Source organism: Pseudorasbora parva, chromosome 18 (genome assembly GCF_024679245.1).
Source record: "Pseudorasbora parva isolate DD20220531a chromosome 18, ASM2467924v1, whole genome shotgun sequence".
Classification (NCBI taxonomy): Eukaryota; Metazoa; Chordata; class Actinopteri; order Cypriniformes; family Gobionidae; genus Pseudorasbora; species Pseudorasbora parva.
Genome location: NC_090189.1, coordinates 7,072,190 through 7,089,388, shown reverse-complemented (window position 1 = coordinate 7,089,388; position 17,199 = coordinate 7,072,190). Strand labels below are relative to the sequence as shown.

Here is a 17,199-nt window from a genome sequence, read left to right as displayed (position 1 = left end):
ACCACTTTTAAGATTTTCCTCTGATATTAATATTTTATTTCAGCTTTATTTCATTTAGCAAAAAAAGTTAATGATGATAACCTTGTTTTGTAGGAGGAGACGCCTCTTTTCCTGGCCGCCCGTGAGGGCAGTTACGAGACAGCTAAAGTCCTGCTCGATCACTTGGCCAACCGTGACATTGCGGATCATCTAGACCAGCTTCCCCGAGACATCGCGCATGAGCGCATGCACCACGACATCGTCCGTCTGTTAGAAGAATACAATCTGGTTCGCAGTCCCCCTCTGCCCTTATCGCCCCCCCTCTGCTCGCCCAACACCTACCTGGGCATCAAACCCAGCCCGGGCAGCGGCAACAACAACACGGCCAAGAAGGCGAGGAAACCGGCAGGGAAAGGCGTGGGAGGAGGGAAGGACGGTGGAAAAGACATGAGAATGAAAAAGAAAAAGAACGGAGAGGGCAAAAACGGCGGGATTATGGAAGTGGGCGTCCTCTCGCCTGTCGATTCGCTGGAGTCACCCCACGGTTACCTGTCAGACGTCTCCTCCCCGCCTATGATGACGTCACCCTTTCAACAGTCCCCACCCATCACTTTGAATCAACTCCAGGGATTGGCTGATTCTCACATGGGCGGAGCTCTTCAAAGTTTAGGGAAGGCGTTTGACTCCGCCCCTCCACGCTTATCCCATATGCCAGTGGCTAACAATGGAGGTGGAGCTCAAACAGGGGCGTGTGATTGGCTGCAAAGGGTGCAACAGCAACAACAGCAGGCAGGCTTCACACAGCTGATACCCACAATGCTCTCTGCCACCAGTATGCCACAGGTCATGGGATATCCTACAATGCAAACTAGCCACCTCGGCCCGGCGTCACATATGATTCCCAACCACGCTCGCCAGAATATGCCGCCCATGCAGCACCAAAACAACGTCTCCTCTGGCCACGCCCTCTCTCATCACTTCCTAGGTGACCTGAGTGGGCTGGATCTTCAGTCTGGCTCAGGACACGCCCCCATCCAGACCATTTTACCGCAGGAGAGCCAGCGTATGGCTCCTCCCATTTCTAGCACGCAGTTTCTGACTCCGCCTTCTCAACATAGTTATTCCAACCCCATGGACAACACGCCCAGTCACCAGCCGCAGGTTCCTGACCATCCTTTCCTCACGCCCTCTCCTGGCTCTCCTGACCAATGGTCAAGCTCGTCTCCACATTCCAACTTGTCTGACTGGTCAGAGGGCATTTCAAGCCCACCCACCAGTATGCAAATGAACCATATACCAGAGGCCTTCAAGTAGGCGGGGCTTTAACATCAAGAAGCTAGACTGAGTTGCCGAATAGACTCTTTAAATGATTTTATATTAATGATAAGAATTGGTTTTATTGATTTTTGTATGCTATAAACCATTTTTATTATTTTTTGTATTTATTTATATGCCTTTTGGACTACAGATATAAAAGATTTTTTTAATTTATACTGTATTTTATTTTTATTTTGACCATTAACAGTCCTGAAAATAATTTTGAATATTGTGATGCTGCCAGATTTTTTTTTTTTTTTTTTTGGTTCTTTTGTTTTTAATTAACATTTCAGTATTAATTAGATTTTATATGGTCCTTTTTCCAAACAAATAGTTTTCTGTGAACAAAAAAGTAGAAAAAGAGTCTTAATATTGTGATTTTATTGTATCTTGGATGTATTCAAATGGACACATGCGCACTCTACACACGTCTGTTTGTGTTTTTACATAAAAGAGAGTGGTTTATGACTGATTTATACTATTTTACAGAGTATTGTAAGTAGACACTGTTCTGAGTTCATTGAGAACCCAAATCTTTTTTCCCATGGTACCTTGCATCAGGTGTTTTGGGGAGCTTTTCCATATGTAGCGTAGCAATCACTGTTATTTATTGCCTGCTGTAGACATGTAGGACATATTCTAAGACATGTAGAGGAGTTTGTGTGTGTGTGTGTGTGAAAGAGAGAGAGAGACAGGTGTGTGTTGCAGTGTGCTAACACCATTGGTGCTCATGAGGTGTGATTGTTCTTTTCCATACTTTTTATGTTTTATAAATGCAGATCGAATGTTTTAATGATGAGATGAAAAGACAGACTTGTAGTTTGTGGAGAAAAAAAGTATTTTGTTCAATGTTTTTTGTAAAGTACATTTTCTTGACACAATAAAGGACACCGTTTGGTGACATAACTTTTACTCGTCAGACCTTGATTTGCCTTTAAAAAAAGGTGTATGTATGTATGTATGTGTGTGTGTATGTATATATATATATATATATATATATATATATATATATATAATATAATTTATTCTTGTGATGGTGAAGCTGAAAAAACATTTTAAATAAACAATTTTCTAAAATTTAAAAAAACACCCCCTAACAAAGTATTTTTATGTAAATAAATCTAGAAGTATACAGTCTTGTTCAAAATAATAGCAGTACAATGTGACTAACCAGAATAATCAAGGTTTTTAGTATATTTTTTATTGCTACGTGGCAAACAAGTTACCAGTAGGTTCAGTAGATTCTCAGAAAACAAATGAGACCCAGCATTCATGATATGCACGCTCTTAAGGCTGTGCAATTGGGCAATTAGTTGAAAGGGGTGTGTTCAAAAAAAATAGCAGTGTCTACCTTTGACTGTACAAACTCAAAACTATTTTGTACAAACATTTTTTTTGTGAATCCTGTGAATCACTAAACTAATATTTAGTTGTATGACCACAGTTTTTTAAAACTGCTTGACATCTGTGTGGCATGGAGTCAACCAACTTGTGGCACCTCTCAGCTGTTATTCCACTCCATGATTCTTTAACAACATTCCACAATTCATTCACATTTCTTGGTTTTGCTTCAGAAACAGCATTTTTGATATCACCCCACAAGTTCTCAATTGGATTAAGGTCTGGAGATTGGGCTGGCCACTCCATAACATTAATTTTGTTGGTTTGGAACCAAGACTTTGCCCGTTTACTAGTGTGTTTTGGGTCATTGTCTTGTTGAAACAACCGTTTCAAGGGCATGTCCTCTTCAGCATAGGCCAACATGACCTCTTCAAGTATTTTAACATATGCAAACTGATCCATGATCCCTGGTATGCGATAAATAGGCCCAACACCATAGTAGGAGAAACATGCCCATATCATGATGCTTGCACCTCCATGCTTCACTGTCTTCACTGTGTACTGTGGCTTGAATTCAGAGTTTGGGGGTCGTCTCACAAACTGCATGTGGCCCTTGGACCCAAAAAGAACAATTTTACTCTCATCAGTCCACAAAATGTTCCTCCATTTCTCTTTAGGCCAGTTGATGTGTTATTTGGCAAATTGTAACCTCTTCTGCACATGCCTTTTTTTTAACAGAGGGACTTTGTGGGGGATTCTTGAAAATAGATTAGCTTCACACAGACGTCTTGTAACTGTCACAGTACTTACAGGTAACTCAAGACTGTCTTTGATCATCCTGGAGGTGATCATTGGCTGAGCCTTTGCCATTCTGGTTATTCTTCTATCCATTTTGATGGTTGTCTTCCGTTTTCTTCCACGTCTCTCTGGTTTTGCTCTCCATTTTAAGCCATTGGAGATCATTTTAGCTAAACAGCCTATCATTTTTTGCACCTCTTTATAGGTTTTCCCCTCTCTAATCAACTTTTTAATCAAAGTACGCTGTTCTTCTGAACAATGTCTTGAACGACCCATTTTCCTCAGCTTTCAAATGCATGTTCAACAAGTGTTGGCTTCATCCTTAAATAGGGGCCACCTGATTCACACCTGTTCCTTCACAAAATTGATGACCTCAGTGATTGAATGCCACACTGCTATTTTTTTTAACACAACCCTTTCAACTAATTCAACTAATTGCCCAATTGCACAGCCTTAAGAGCGTGCATATCATGAATGCTGGGTCTCATTTGTTTTCTGAGAATCTACTGAACCTACTGGTAACTTGTTTGCCACGTAGCAATAAAAAATATACGAAAAACCTTGATTATTCTGGTTAGTCACATTGTACTGCTATTATTTTGAACAAGACTGTATATGTAGTATGTTTTAATTTCTCACACACTGGATATATTCCATGTGGTTATTTTGAAAAGGATGACCCAAAAGCATCTCTGGATGGATGAGTAAATGCTTCTCCCAGATTGAAGTGGAACCAGTGACATTCAGGGAATTAATTTTTCACTACTTCACCTCCGTCTGCTATTTAAAGGCTGAACGAGGCACCTTATTGACCTGCAACCCTCCATTTACAGCCTGGGAAAGTGCACTACAACATAATGGATCTGAAATTAAATCTGCACTATCAAATATGAAATAATAACAGGTTCATGTGCATGGTTTTGCTCTGCACATATTAGTAAGTTAGAATCTCATTCTTTAAAATATCTTTTGGTTTATTCTGTTCCCGACAGAGTGTGTTTCCCCCAGTGTGACCGTTTAATCGATTAACTCGTGCAGTGAACCGGAAGTGTCTGATTAATTGATATGCATCAGACAGTGTTTGTTGATAGTCATTATACATGCACATTTTGGCTTTCAAATGGACTTCGAGACTGTGTCAGGATGTTCTGTTTTTAAACTTAGCTAATGACTCAAGCCATCCTAGGTGTATATGACTTTCTTCTTTCAGATGAATACAATCAGAGTTATATTAAAAAATGTCCTGGCTCTTCCAAGCTTTATAATGGCAGTGAATGGCAGAATTTGAAGCCCAGAATTTGAAGCCCACACTCTTTCAAACATTCTCCTCTCTCGTTTGTCCTCCTCCTCCCCCTCGTTCATCAACTCTTACAGCTGATGACTTTGCATCATTTTTCACAAACAAAACATCTCTCATCAGCAACCAGTTCTCGTCACCCCAAACTGACACGCACATCTCAACAACTAACATGAACACGCTTCCATCCTTCTCTCCACTCTCCGAGGCAGATATTTCTAAACTCATCCTTTCCAATCATCCTACTACCTGTCCACTTGATCCTATACCCACTCACCTCCTTCAGGCTATTTCTTCTTCAATCACTCCTGCACTCAATCACATTGTCAACACTTCTCTTCACACGGGAACCTTTCCCACAGCATTTAAGCAGGCTCGGGTAACCCCACTGCTTAAGAAACCCTCTCTGAATCCAGCACTTTTAGAAAACTACCGACCGGTATCCCTTCTGCCTTTCATTGCAAAGACCCTTGAGCGAGTTGTGTTCAATCAACTTTCTATGTTTCTTGAACGGGACAACCTCCTGGACAACAACCAATCCGGCTTCAAAAGCGGCCATTCGACTGAGACTGCCTTGCTCTCGATAACTGAGGCACTGAGACTGGCAAAAGCAGCTTCCAAATCCTCAGTGCTCATTCTGCTGGATCTGTCTACTGCTTTTGACACAGTTAACCACCAGATCCTCCTGTCAACACTTAAGAGGACGGGGATCTCAGGATCTGCTCTCCAGTGGTTCAGGTCTTACCTCTCTGGTAGGTCCTACAGGGTGTCATGGAGAGGTGAAGTGTCTAAGTCACATAATCTAGCTTCTGGAGTTCCCCAGGGCTCAGTGCTTGGACCACTTCTCTTCTCCATCTACATGTCATCATTAGGTTCTGTCATTCAGAAACACGGCTTCTCCTATCACTGCTATGCTGATGACACTCAACTCTACTTCTCATTTCAACCAGATGATCCTACAGTCAGTGTTCGTATCGCTGCCTGTCTGACAGACATTTCTGACTGGATGAAAGAGCATCATCTTAAACTCAATCTTGCAAAAAATAATTACTTGTTTTCTCAACCAACCCAGCACTTCATCAAAATTTCTCCATTCAGCTTGGTTCATCAACCATAACTCCATCCAGGACAGCAAGGAACCTTGGAGTTGTGATTGATGACCAGTTAAACTTCACTGACCACATTACTGCAACAGCCCGGTCCTGCAGATTTGCTTTATACAACATTAGAAAGATTAGACCCTTCCTATCAGAACAGGCTGCACAACTCCTGGTTCAAGCTCTTGTTCTCTCCAGACTGGATTATTGTAATGCTCTTCTGGCTGGGCTTCCAGCATGCACTATCAAACCCTTGCAGCTGATCCAGAATGCAGCGGCGAGAGTGGTCTTTAATAAGCCAAAGAGAGCGCATGTTACGCCTCTCTTCATCAAACTGCACTGGTTGCCAATAACTGCTCGCATCAAATTCAAGGTACTAGTTCTCGCCTACAAAACAACCTCTGGCTCTGCACCAATATACCTAAACTCACTTGTTCAGACTTACACACCCTCCAGAAGCTTGCGTTCTGCGAGGGAGCGACGCCTCGTGGTTCCATCCCAAAGAGGCATGAAATCGCTCTCACGGACATTTTCCTGGACCGTTCCTACCTGGTGGAATGACCTGCCGATCTCAATTCGTGCTGCTGAGTCTGTAGCCATTTTTAAAAAACATCTTAAGAAACATCTTTTCCAATTGCACCTGACCAATAAAGAATAGCACTTACCTATCTATTAATTTTTGTTTGTTTGTCCCCCCCCCAAAAAAAAAATTAAAAAAAATAATAATAATTTGTGTACTGTGCTAATTAATTGAGATTTCTTACAGCTCTTACAGGTTGTTGGCCTTGTTTGTTTCTTTGCTTTTATTGCTCTCCCCTTTTTTTGTAAGTCGCTTTGGATAAAAGCGTCTGCTAAATGATTAAATGTAAATAAAAGTTCATCCATCCATTTTAAAGTGCTTCACACTTCTCTGGAGGTTAATAAAGGCCTTCTGAAGCAAAGCCATGCATTTATGTAAGAAAAATATCCATATTTTACTTTATAAAGTAAAATATCTAGCTTCCTCCAGACCGCCTTCTGTATTCAACTTACAAAGAAAGTGTAGCGCCTCTCGCAGTTCAAAATGCTTACGCTACGTCCACTGCCATCGTTGCGCCAGTTGCGTTTTTTTTGTAAGTTGAATATGGAAGACGGTCTGGAGGAAGCTAGATATGTTACTTAATAACATGTTAAATATGGATATTTTATTTACACGAGTGCATGGCTTCAAATCTTGGCCTCCCATTCATTCCCATTTTAAAGCTTGGATTAGCCAGGACATTTTTTAATATAACTCTGATTGAATTTGTCTGAAAGAAGAATGTCAGCCTCCCTCATATGCATTCCCCCCGTCTTGCTACTTGCTAATACAAGTGAACGTTTCGAAAAGGTAACATACTCGGTTACTAACATAACCTCAGTTCCTTAAGAATAAGTATTGCGTAGAAGGCCGTGCTATTGGCTTTACGACTTATATAGTAAAGGCATGCCCATTTTCTGCTCGGTGGGAAGTGTGCCGATTGGTTCAGGCAGATACGCCACGTCCCCGTGGGTTCCTGCAGTTCACACAGCCCAACCAATCAGCGCGAGCATAAGCTCAATACTATGTTGGCTGTGCGGTGGCAGTGTGGTTTCAATATTTCTGGAAAAAGGAGTATTCCCATAGCGCCTTACTACACAATACACAATCCCTTATTCTCAAGAACCGAGGTTTTGTTAGTATGTTCTTAGTAGTCCTCTAGGATTTATGGAAGAAAAAAAAACTAGCTACAAGTGAACTACCACATTCAACTGAGCGTTATTACTTATTAATTCGTCAATCAGAGTTTCTTGTTCGTTTATAGTAATTATATTGTTAATATTGCATTACTCATTTGTTCCTGTATAGTTATTCATTAAAGAAGGAACAGTATTCTAAAGTGTTACCAAAACATCTGTCTTTAATTACTCACCCTCATGTGTGAACTGCGTCTGAGAATAATATTTTGTAAATAAAGTGCACTGTAAAAAAAACTTCAGGTCTTCAATTGAGAATTTTCTAGTGACTGATCACATCTAATTTTTTTTCAGTTGGCCAAATTAAATTTCTGTAAAAAGTTATTTCACAGAAATTCAATTTGACCAGATGAAAAATGTGGATGTGATCAGTCAGACATGAATTTTTTTACAGTGTGGTAAATTATTAATTAGTTTTTTGCGGGAAAACAACAACAACAACAACAACACTTGTGTTGCTTCATAAAATGAAGGTTAACCCACCGGAGTTACATGGATTACTTGTCATGTCTTGACTACGTTTCTGGGACTTAAAATTTTGTGGAAGTTGTGTAGCTGTCAATGACAGAAATCTCGTAGATTTCATCAAAAGATCTTCATTTGTGTTCTGAAGATTAACGAAAGTCTGGTTTGGAACGACATGAGGGTGAGTAAATGATGACAGGATTTTCATTTTTGGGTGAACTATCCCTTTAATCCAATGTCCTTTACATACATAAAACTAAAGCTCATCTGTCACCTACCATGAATCGATGGTTCCCAGAATTCTCAGCAGGGGTTCGGTTAAGAATGCACAAGGGATTTGGTCAATGATAACCCCGGTCAGAAGAGCTGGTGCTGTCCTGCTTCGCCCTCTGTGACTGAACACAGCTGCACATTACCCTCATCTGCGGCAGGGGGCGCTGTTTCCCACACCAGCTGAGAAACCCCCTGCTTCATATTTCCCTGAAAATGTGCGATTTCAAGGTCTTATTCATCTTCTTGATCTATATAAAACCTTCTTTAAGATAGACAATCTCAGATATTTGTAATATGAAATGTTCTTAAAGGGACTATAAGAATAGTTTTGTTCACGTCAGCCTGAACAAAACTATTCTTATAGGCCCTTTTTATATATATATATATATATATATATATATATATATATATATATATATATATATATATATATATATATATATATATATATATATATATATATATATATATATATATATATATATAATTATATCCGTAAGTACTCATTGTTTTCCTGTACAGTTGTGTACATGTACATACATTTTTTACATGTTTTTAAAATAAATAAATAAATAAATAAATAAACAAACAAACAAAACTTTTTTTGAATAAGGAATATTCAATGGATATAATGACTACAACTACAAAAATAAATATAAAAAATGCCAGGTATTCATGTAAAAATCCGAATAATTTAGGTATAAAGATATTAAATACTTTGTAGACAGTCTCTTAACCTGTGTATCTGAATCTGAATACAGCCACACCTCAGTCAACAAAACCATTAAGTGTTTATTATTATTTGTGTGCATTTTTATTTATTTATTTATTATTATTTTTATTTATTTTTTGTAGTAGTAGTCTCTGAAAGTGACATTTGGTCAAATATATTAGAAAGGCATCATTGATTATGTGGCCTGTATCATTTGGGGACGCGCCTGTACGCACGCGCGCATGCGCGCTGTCCTTCAATGAGCTTGCATATATATCCATAGTGACAATAACAGCGGCTGGCCACGGCGTCTCCCATGACAACGGCAGCCAGACAATGAGCGAGCGCCCGGGTGGCAGAAGAGACACGAGCAGAAATGTATTTTTAAATTGGGAAATTTTTGAAAACGTGTTCTGTCCGTTTACGTCATAATTGCTGAATATCTCGCGGCGCGCCATGTAGCGGAGGCCGCGCTCGCTCGCTCGCGCTGGACTGACTGCGCTGCTGGGCGGGGAGGGGAACGATCCGACGCCTGGAAGAGCCTTCGGGAAAAGCGTCGGGAATATCCGCGCATCCTCAAAGCTGGATTGTGGATTTTACGCGGGGATCGAGGTAAATTTCGCTCTGATGGTGTTCGGGTCGCGCGAGCGTCTCTGATGTCACTGGTTCTGGCCGCTGACAGGTGCAGTCAGATTATATTTCTGTGATAGTGATAGTAAAGCAGCTCCGTTCATTCATAATCTCTCGTTTGCTGAGCACGCATTGAGGATTGCACAAGAAATGCATCATATGTTTCACAAACATTCATTCATTACTTTGAGTAGTCATTCATCAGTGCTGATCTTCTCATCTCGGGCTATTGGGGGGTTGTTCTTCTGTAACTCGTTCATTGTTCGGTCTGGATCCGGGTGTTGGTTTGTCTGACTGGGCCTCTGCTGTTTTGCTGCTATTACACTGTGTAGTATTGAACATTGAGTATTACTATGTGTAGTATTGACCATTAACTGCAAACTGTCTTTATTTAATTAATACGCTTAGTATGCTTCTTTATACACTATGTACTTTGTTAGTACCATGGTACATACATCACAATCAAAGTTTCATGTGTCAAATGTGCAGAAGTACTTGTTGACAACATGTTTTGTACAAGCTAGCTATTGAAATATTATTTTATGTTAATGTTAAAGAAATGTGTGTGTGTGTGTGTATATATATATATATATATATACAGTATATATACAGTATATACATGCAAAATGTGTTAAATATATACACATTATACACACATATTATGTAAACACAAAGCGATTAATTGTGACGAGTAATGAGAGAATGAGAATAAGTGATAATAAAAATATAAAGTATATCATGGAATATAATGGCACCATATTGGTTGACCAATAATGGTCAACCAATGAATTAAATTTTTTTTTTACTGATTTACAGTAAAGTTCAATCTCTATACCTTGTGTTTTCCAAACTTTGTATATATGACTCAAGTTCTAAAAAAAGACAAGAAAGCACCATCAAAGTCTAAAGTCATGATCACTTTATGAGGAATAGAAAACAAAAAATGCAGTAATTCATTTTGTGCATACTTTGTCATTTTCCTCATATGTAAAAGAGCTGTGTGGATGTTTTGTCAGATAACTTTGAAGGAATTGTCTTATTTTGTTGTTGGATGAATTGTTCGTTTACGATGTTTCCATGCCTCTTGTGTGTTTAGGATGGATGTAGGAGCGCTCGCAGGTGGGGACGGTGGCCCGAGAAGAGCGGATTCGGTTGAGGGAGGACTTGAAATCGTGCCGCTGGAAATGTACGACTCGGCCCGAGCTAAGATAGAAGCTAACCTCCGCTGGCTGTTCGCAAAAGCGTACGGTGAAGGTAAGTGCATCTCTCTTCTGCAATTCCTCCTTATATTTAGAGGTTCCCCAAAACCATAGAAACTCCGTTCTTAGTGCTGTACACTTCCTTCTGGACACCACACACTCTTGTTTGACTTCTGTTGAACTGCTTGCTTTTGGATGCTGGCAGAGTAATATAGTTCTGATGTGGCAGAAGTTGTGTGTGTGTTTGTGTGTTTGTGTGTAGCTTCTTAGTCAGCAGTTCTCAGAGTCCACAGTGACCGCTGCTGCAGACTGACCAGAAGAGAGGCTGGGAAGGACTGGACGTTCTCCCAGAGTTGAGCAGAACCTTTGGAATAAATTATTGTGATTGATGCATGAACTAGGGCCCTATGAAATTCCTTTTTTTTTTCCCCAAAAATAATTTTTTTCTGGATTCCATTTTAAGGGTTAAATTAACTTTTAGTAATAAAAACACATCTAATTAATTGGAATCATGAAACATACAATTTAAGAACAATTTATTTAAAGTTTAATAAAAATGACAGTTTTAGGACCATATATGAAATCTTTCTATATCTTTTTTTGTCTTTTTGTATTTATGATTTACTGTTAAGATGAAAGAATCATGCAGAATCAATCATCATTTAATTTTGATGGGTATTCGCGAAGACCTTATGATGATAGTTTTTTATCGAATTAAACTGTGAAATGCTCATAAAGTAACTTTTAGAGCAGCTCTAATCTGGCTGAACATCTGATGCAAATAGCAACCAAAATGAGAGTTTTGAGGTTAATCTGCTCGCGAGTGTCGTCTAGCAACTCTCAATACCCTTCTGAGCTGTATTCGCCTAACTCTTGCCGGGCCAATCACATCGTGTATAGAGCCGGTGGGCGGGGCCATAATGACGACGGCCGAGTTGCGTTTGCGTGCTTCTAGTAAACACAGAAGCTGGCGAACGGCGGCGGTCTTTCCAATCAGCTTTGACCGCGACTCTGGAAGACTTGGAGTTGAGCTTTTCTCTGAGAAAAGAACAAAGAACGGCACTGAAGTCATTCTTAAAAAGAGAAGATGTGTTCGGGGTTTTGCTGACCGGATACAGCGAATGTTTAATCTGTCAACAAGCTCTGCTTCACCTTCGTTGCTCTGGTTGGTGTAGCGCTATCCTATCGCGTGCAGAGGGAGTTTGAAAGACAACCGTTTATCCCGCCCCTCGGATTGAGCTGTCTATGGTGAGTTTCCAGACCAAACATCTTGATGTGGGTCTGGCTTGTCAGGCTACTTTAATGGTGCACCTGGAAACAAAGCCAATGGGATGCCAAACCCCTTCATGGAGGAAAAAAAACGTGTGTGATCGAAAAAACAATGTAATAATGAGCGCTTATCAGCTGGATTTTCGTATGCGATGCGATGTTCACAGCACCATTGTTGCAATAAACCTGTACAGCCTTCTTGTATTAATGATTTATTAGATGCACGCAGGTCTGTAAATGCAGGGACATCGACTTTGCATTTTCAAGCCCCTACACACGACGCGTAACAAAATGTGAAATGTATGCGTAACAAAAAGTGATTGATTGGCTTTACATGTCGTCCAGACGTCCTATTGGGCGGTTTATGGCCAATGAAAGCTGCGATGGAGTCCAGAACTTGTTCTGTCAGTTTAAAATCTAGATCAGCTCTGGAGATGAAGTGCATGTGTTCATGACCTCACATAGTGAGACGCAGACGCTGAAAACACAACAAGCTTGCGTACTCTCTAGTTACCTCAAATGGAAAAGCAAATGGAAAATTTGCGTAGCTGCTGTTCTTAAGATTTCAAGATAATCATGTGCATTTCATATGATATAACTAGAGTAGTAATGTACTAAAAAACATTTGTGCATGTGAAACACTGGATTTGATTGGCAGGGAGGAAGGTGATGATGATGATGATGATGATGATGATGATGATGGGTGTGTGTTTTCTTCTAGCAGTGTCTTGAGTTTAATCAGGGGACAGAAATAACGCCGCCAGTGTTACATCACAAAGCCTACAGACTGAAATAGCTTTGTGTGATTGTGGGAGAGCACCGGTGTGTGAACGTGCGTATGGTGTGCTGATAACCCTGACTGATGCTAAAGGATTTCTGTTTAACTGGAGGTCTCATAAACATGGTGATTTCTTTAAAACAAAATACAGTCTTAATATAGATCATTATGTAGAATCAATAATCTCCGTTTGGATTGCATTTTGCATTGAAACTGAAAATGCTGATACAATAACCCTTATGTACAGTACTTGTATGTTATGGCCAATAGGTGACATCATGGCTATATGATTTGAATGTTAAGTTATAGCGCTTAACAATATCACATAAGCTGTAGTACATAACAATATTCATTGTTTAAAAGCAGCTCTACAGAAAATCATTATTCTAATGTTTATAATATCTTAATATCTTCATTCCTTAGCAGATTAGAGCTTTATAGTATAGTCACCGGACACTTTTTTTTAGGTACACTTTATTAGTACCGGGTTGGATCCCCTTTTGCCTTCCGAACTGCCTTAATTCTTCATAGCATAGATTCAACAAGGTGCTGGATTTTGGTACACACTGCATGGAAATGTGATTTTCGTGAGTTAATGACACTGTAAATTGCTGTGAAATGTTCTAGTTGATGAATGTTGATGTTCACAGGAATGTGCAGGCAGCACATTTAATTGTCGGGAACTGCTAAAAAAAAGACTTGGAATCAGCTTGGCAGTTGAAACACCCATGCTTAGACTAATTACCTTGTGTGGCACTAGAAGACACAAACACACACACACACACACATGCATATACACTGTATTGCCAGACACTATATATACACTGTATTGCCATATGTTTTGGGATGCCTGCCTTTACATGCACATGAACTTTAATGACATCCCATTCTTAATCCGTAGGGTTTAATATGGAGTTGGCTCACCCTTTGCATCTACAACAGCTTCAACTCTCCTGGGAAGGCTTTCCACAAGCTTTAGGAGTGTGTTTATGAGAATTTTTGACCATTCTTCTAGAAGCGCATTTGTGAGGTCAGGCCCTGATGTTGGACGAGAAGGCCTGGCTCTCAGTCTCCGCTCTAATTCATCCCAAAGGTGTTATATCAGGTTGAGGTCAGGATTCTGTGCAGGCCATTCACACCAAACACGCTCGTCCATGTCTTTATGGACCTTGCTTTGTGCTCTGGTGCGCAGTCATGTTGGAACAAGAGGACTTGACTAGAATGAAATTGCCCAAAATGTGTTGTTATGCTGAAGCATTAAGAGTTTCTTTCACTGGAACAAAGAAGCCAAGCCCAACCCCTGAAAAACAACCCACACCATAATCCCCCTTCGCCAAACATTACACTTGGCACAATGTAGTCAGTTCTCCTGGCAACCACCAAACCCAGACACGTCCATTGGATTGCCAGACAGAGAAGTGTGATTGGTCAGTCCAGAGAACACGTCTCCACTACTCTAGAGTCCAGTGGTGGTGTGCTTTACCCCACTGCATCCTGCGTTTTGCATTGCACTTGGAGATATAAGGCATGGATGAGCTGCTCGGTCATGGAAACCCGTCCATGAAGCTCTCTACACACTGTTCTTGAGCTAATCTGAAGGTCGGACAAAGTTTGGAGGTCTGTAGCTATTGATTATGCAGAAAGTTGGCGACTTCTGCACACTTTGCGCCTCAGCATGCGCTGACCCCGCTCTGTGATTTTATGTGGCCTACCACTTCGTGGCTGAGTTGCTTTTGTTCCCAAATGCTTCCACTATGTTATAATACAACTATTATTAATATTTAGTAGTGAGGATATTTCATGAATGGACTTATTGCACAATCTATCACTGTACCACGCTTTAATACACTGAGCTCCTGAGAGCGACCCATTCTTTCACAAATGTTTGTAGAAGCGTCTGCATGCCTAGTGCTTGATTTTATACAACTGTGGCCTTGGGGAAGTACCCAGGCTGCGAACTGTCGATAACTGCCGGTGATTAGAGATGTCATCAGGCATCCACAGGGACAAAAATATGGCTTTCCATGCAGTGATTGTCATGATAGCATTATCCAGTTTCTGCAGATTTGTTGGCTGCACATCCATGATGTGTCACTGACTAGATACATTTAAAATAATGTATAACATAAGACATTTGTTACTATCAGGACCCACAGATATTCCCCTAATGCATTATTATACATCATCAACATTATATATAGCAGTTTAAAATTGACACTAAAACTCAAAAACTTGAATTGTTTCTCACACAGTAATTTTTATTTTTGGTGAACTATACACAATACAGATTGTCACAAATCACCATATTGTGTGATATATTGTTAAACCCCTAATATATTATATATTGGCTGTGTGATAATCCCGTTTACTTTTTTGTGATGATGCTAATGTAATATTTGGAAAAATTTGATGTTTTTTGGTTTTCTAATGTCTGATTTTATTTAAATTTAATGGATATTATATAGGTATAGAATTATATTTTGAAAACTTCCATCTGAAATGAGCTTTGTCATTTATGTTTATAGATCCTTATTGATCTGTAATATTTCTTTGGCCCTGTCGACCTCATGCATATGAATGAGGGAAGCGGATCTAAATGAAGAGCCCTCATTTGCCTAATGTCTTATATATTGTCTATGTTTGAAATGCCAAACAGCTTTTACATAATGCAGATCTTTTAAATAAACAATTCTGAATCTAAATGTTCAGTTGCTGCATGCACTCTAATATTTCAGTATAATGTTGAGTTATAGTATTCGACTGATTGTCCTTTTAAAAACCGGTCTAAAACCTGAACCTGCCTCTTCAGCTAAAGCAGAGATAAAGACAATTTGATGTGATATTGCGGGTTCATGTGAAGTTTTGCTCTCAAGCTCTTTGTCCAGCGTGGAAGGTGTGGTCAGATGTCATCGTGAGGGAAACCCTCCGTGTGTGTGACCCACTTCTGACTGTCAGCCTTTATTTATTAATGTGAAGCCTGCTGTACTGTATATACGCCTGTACTGACACACACACACACACACACACACACACACACACACACACACACACACACACACACACACACACACACACACACACACACACACAGAATTATTTAAAATATAATATTCTAAAATAGAAATATTATTTATTTTTGTTATAATATATTCTTTGTATATTAGTGTGTAAATATAGTATATATGGATTAAAATATAATATATTTTGGATTATTTAATAGTATTCCAAAAATGTATTTTAATATTTATATTTTAAATTGAACATATTCTTATTATTTTTTTAAATAAAAAATTAAATGGTATTTATTATACATATGTTTTTATTATTTGAATATTCTGGGATATCAAAGGTTGTCTACATTGCAAGCTGCCAGTTTAGGAGATGAAATGTGTTTGTGGTTGAATGTGTATCTCAAAAGAAAGTGGTGCCATGGTAATCTGAAAGGTCTTGGGAAACATTTAGGGATACTAGAGTTTACTCTGTGCAAACAGTACGAACTTACTGAGTTCCAGAGCATTGCCAAGTGAAAACACATTGCCCAGCCCAAAAACTGTTAAAACTCCAAGGCTTTAGTTTTGACATAACAGTACGACTTTCTGGAAAGCTGCTATGAAAGGATGCTTAATGTGAAAAGCACTATGCTAATAAATGAATCTGATTGGACTTAAATTTGGCAAGTCCAGATTTCCAGATTGATTTCAAACCTTTCCTCTGTCTCTGTCCACACCTTCAAACGGATCTCACGCGTTCACATCCATCAAACGGCCAACCAGAGCGTTGTTAGGATGCCGTCATATGGCCTTTTTGCACCATAACTATATTAGCATCCACACGATATCTTTGTTTATTAAAAGCGCACTGTCGCTTTATATATCGCTTTATAATTCTCAAGCTCTTTAAAGCAGGATGGATTATGATTGGCTGTAAATGTTTTAATCATTCATCAGTTGGAAAAAAAGGGATTCCAGTGATATCGTTCCACTTTGCCATTTTCATTGTGGTGTGGAATCTGCTTTTCTTTTTATATTTAGCAGGGCTCTCAAGTTTTGACCTGAGTTCAGAGTGAGATTTCGGCCGTGGGTTTGGCTGGGTACGGGGGTCTGATATGAAAAATGACAAATTCGTACAAATAAAATAAATATGTATTTAATTAGTGTGTTTGAGAGAGAGAGAGAGAGAGAGAGAGAGAGAGAGAGAGAGAGAGAGAGAGAGAGAGAGAGAGAGAGAGAGAGAGAGAGAGAGAGAGAGAGAGAGAGAGAGAGAGAGAGAGAGAGAGAGAGAGAGAGAGA

The 17,199-nt window shown here is 39.5% G+C and overlaps 2 protein-coding genes across 3 annotated transcripts in view; both read left to right on the top strand.

Annotated features, from left to right (window-relative positions):
* Positions 1–2,196, top strand: part of notch1a (notch receptor 1a) — a 35,026-nt gene extending 32,830 nt beyond the window's left edge. Inside the window, exon 33 of the mRNA XM_067422694.1 lies at positions 94–2,196. Coding sequence (XP_067278795.1) covers positions 94–1,293 — 1,200 coding nt within the window. The 3' untranslated portion in view covers positions 1,294–2,196. The remainder of the gene's footprint in view (positions 1–93) is intronic.
* Positions 2,197–9,296: 7,100 nt separating this feature from the next.
* camsap1a (calmodulin regulated spectrin-associated protein 1a) overlaps positions 9,297–17,199 on the top strand; it is a 30,622-nt gene continuing 22,719 nt past the window's right edge. For both annotated transcript variants that reach the window (XM_067423183.1, XM_067423182.1), the window contains exons 1-2: positions 9,297–9,716; positions 10,761–10,918. In XM_067423183.1, the coding sequence (XP_067279284.1) occupies positions 9,691–9,716; positions 10,761–10,918 (184 nt within the window). In that variant the 5' untranslated portion in view covers positions 9,297–9,690. The remainder of the gene's footprint in view (positions 9,717–10,760; positions 10,919–17,199) is intronic.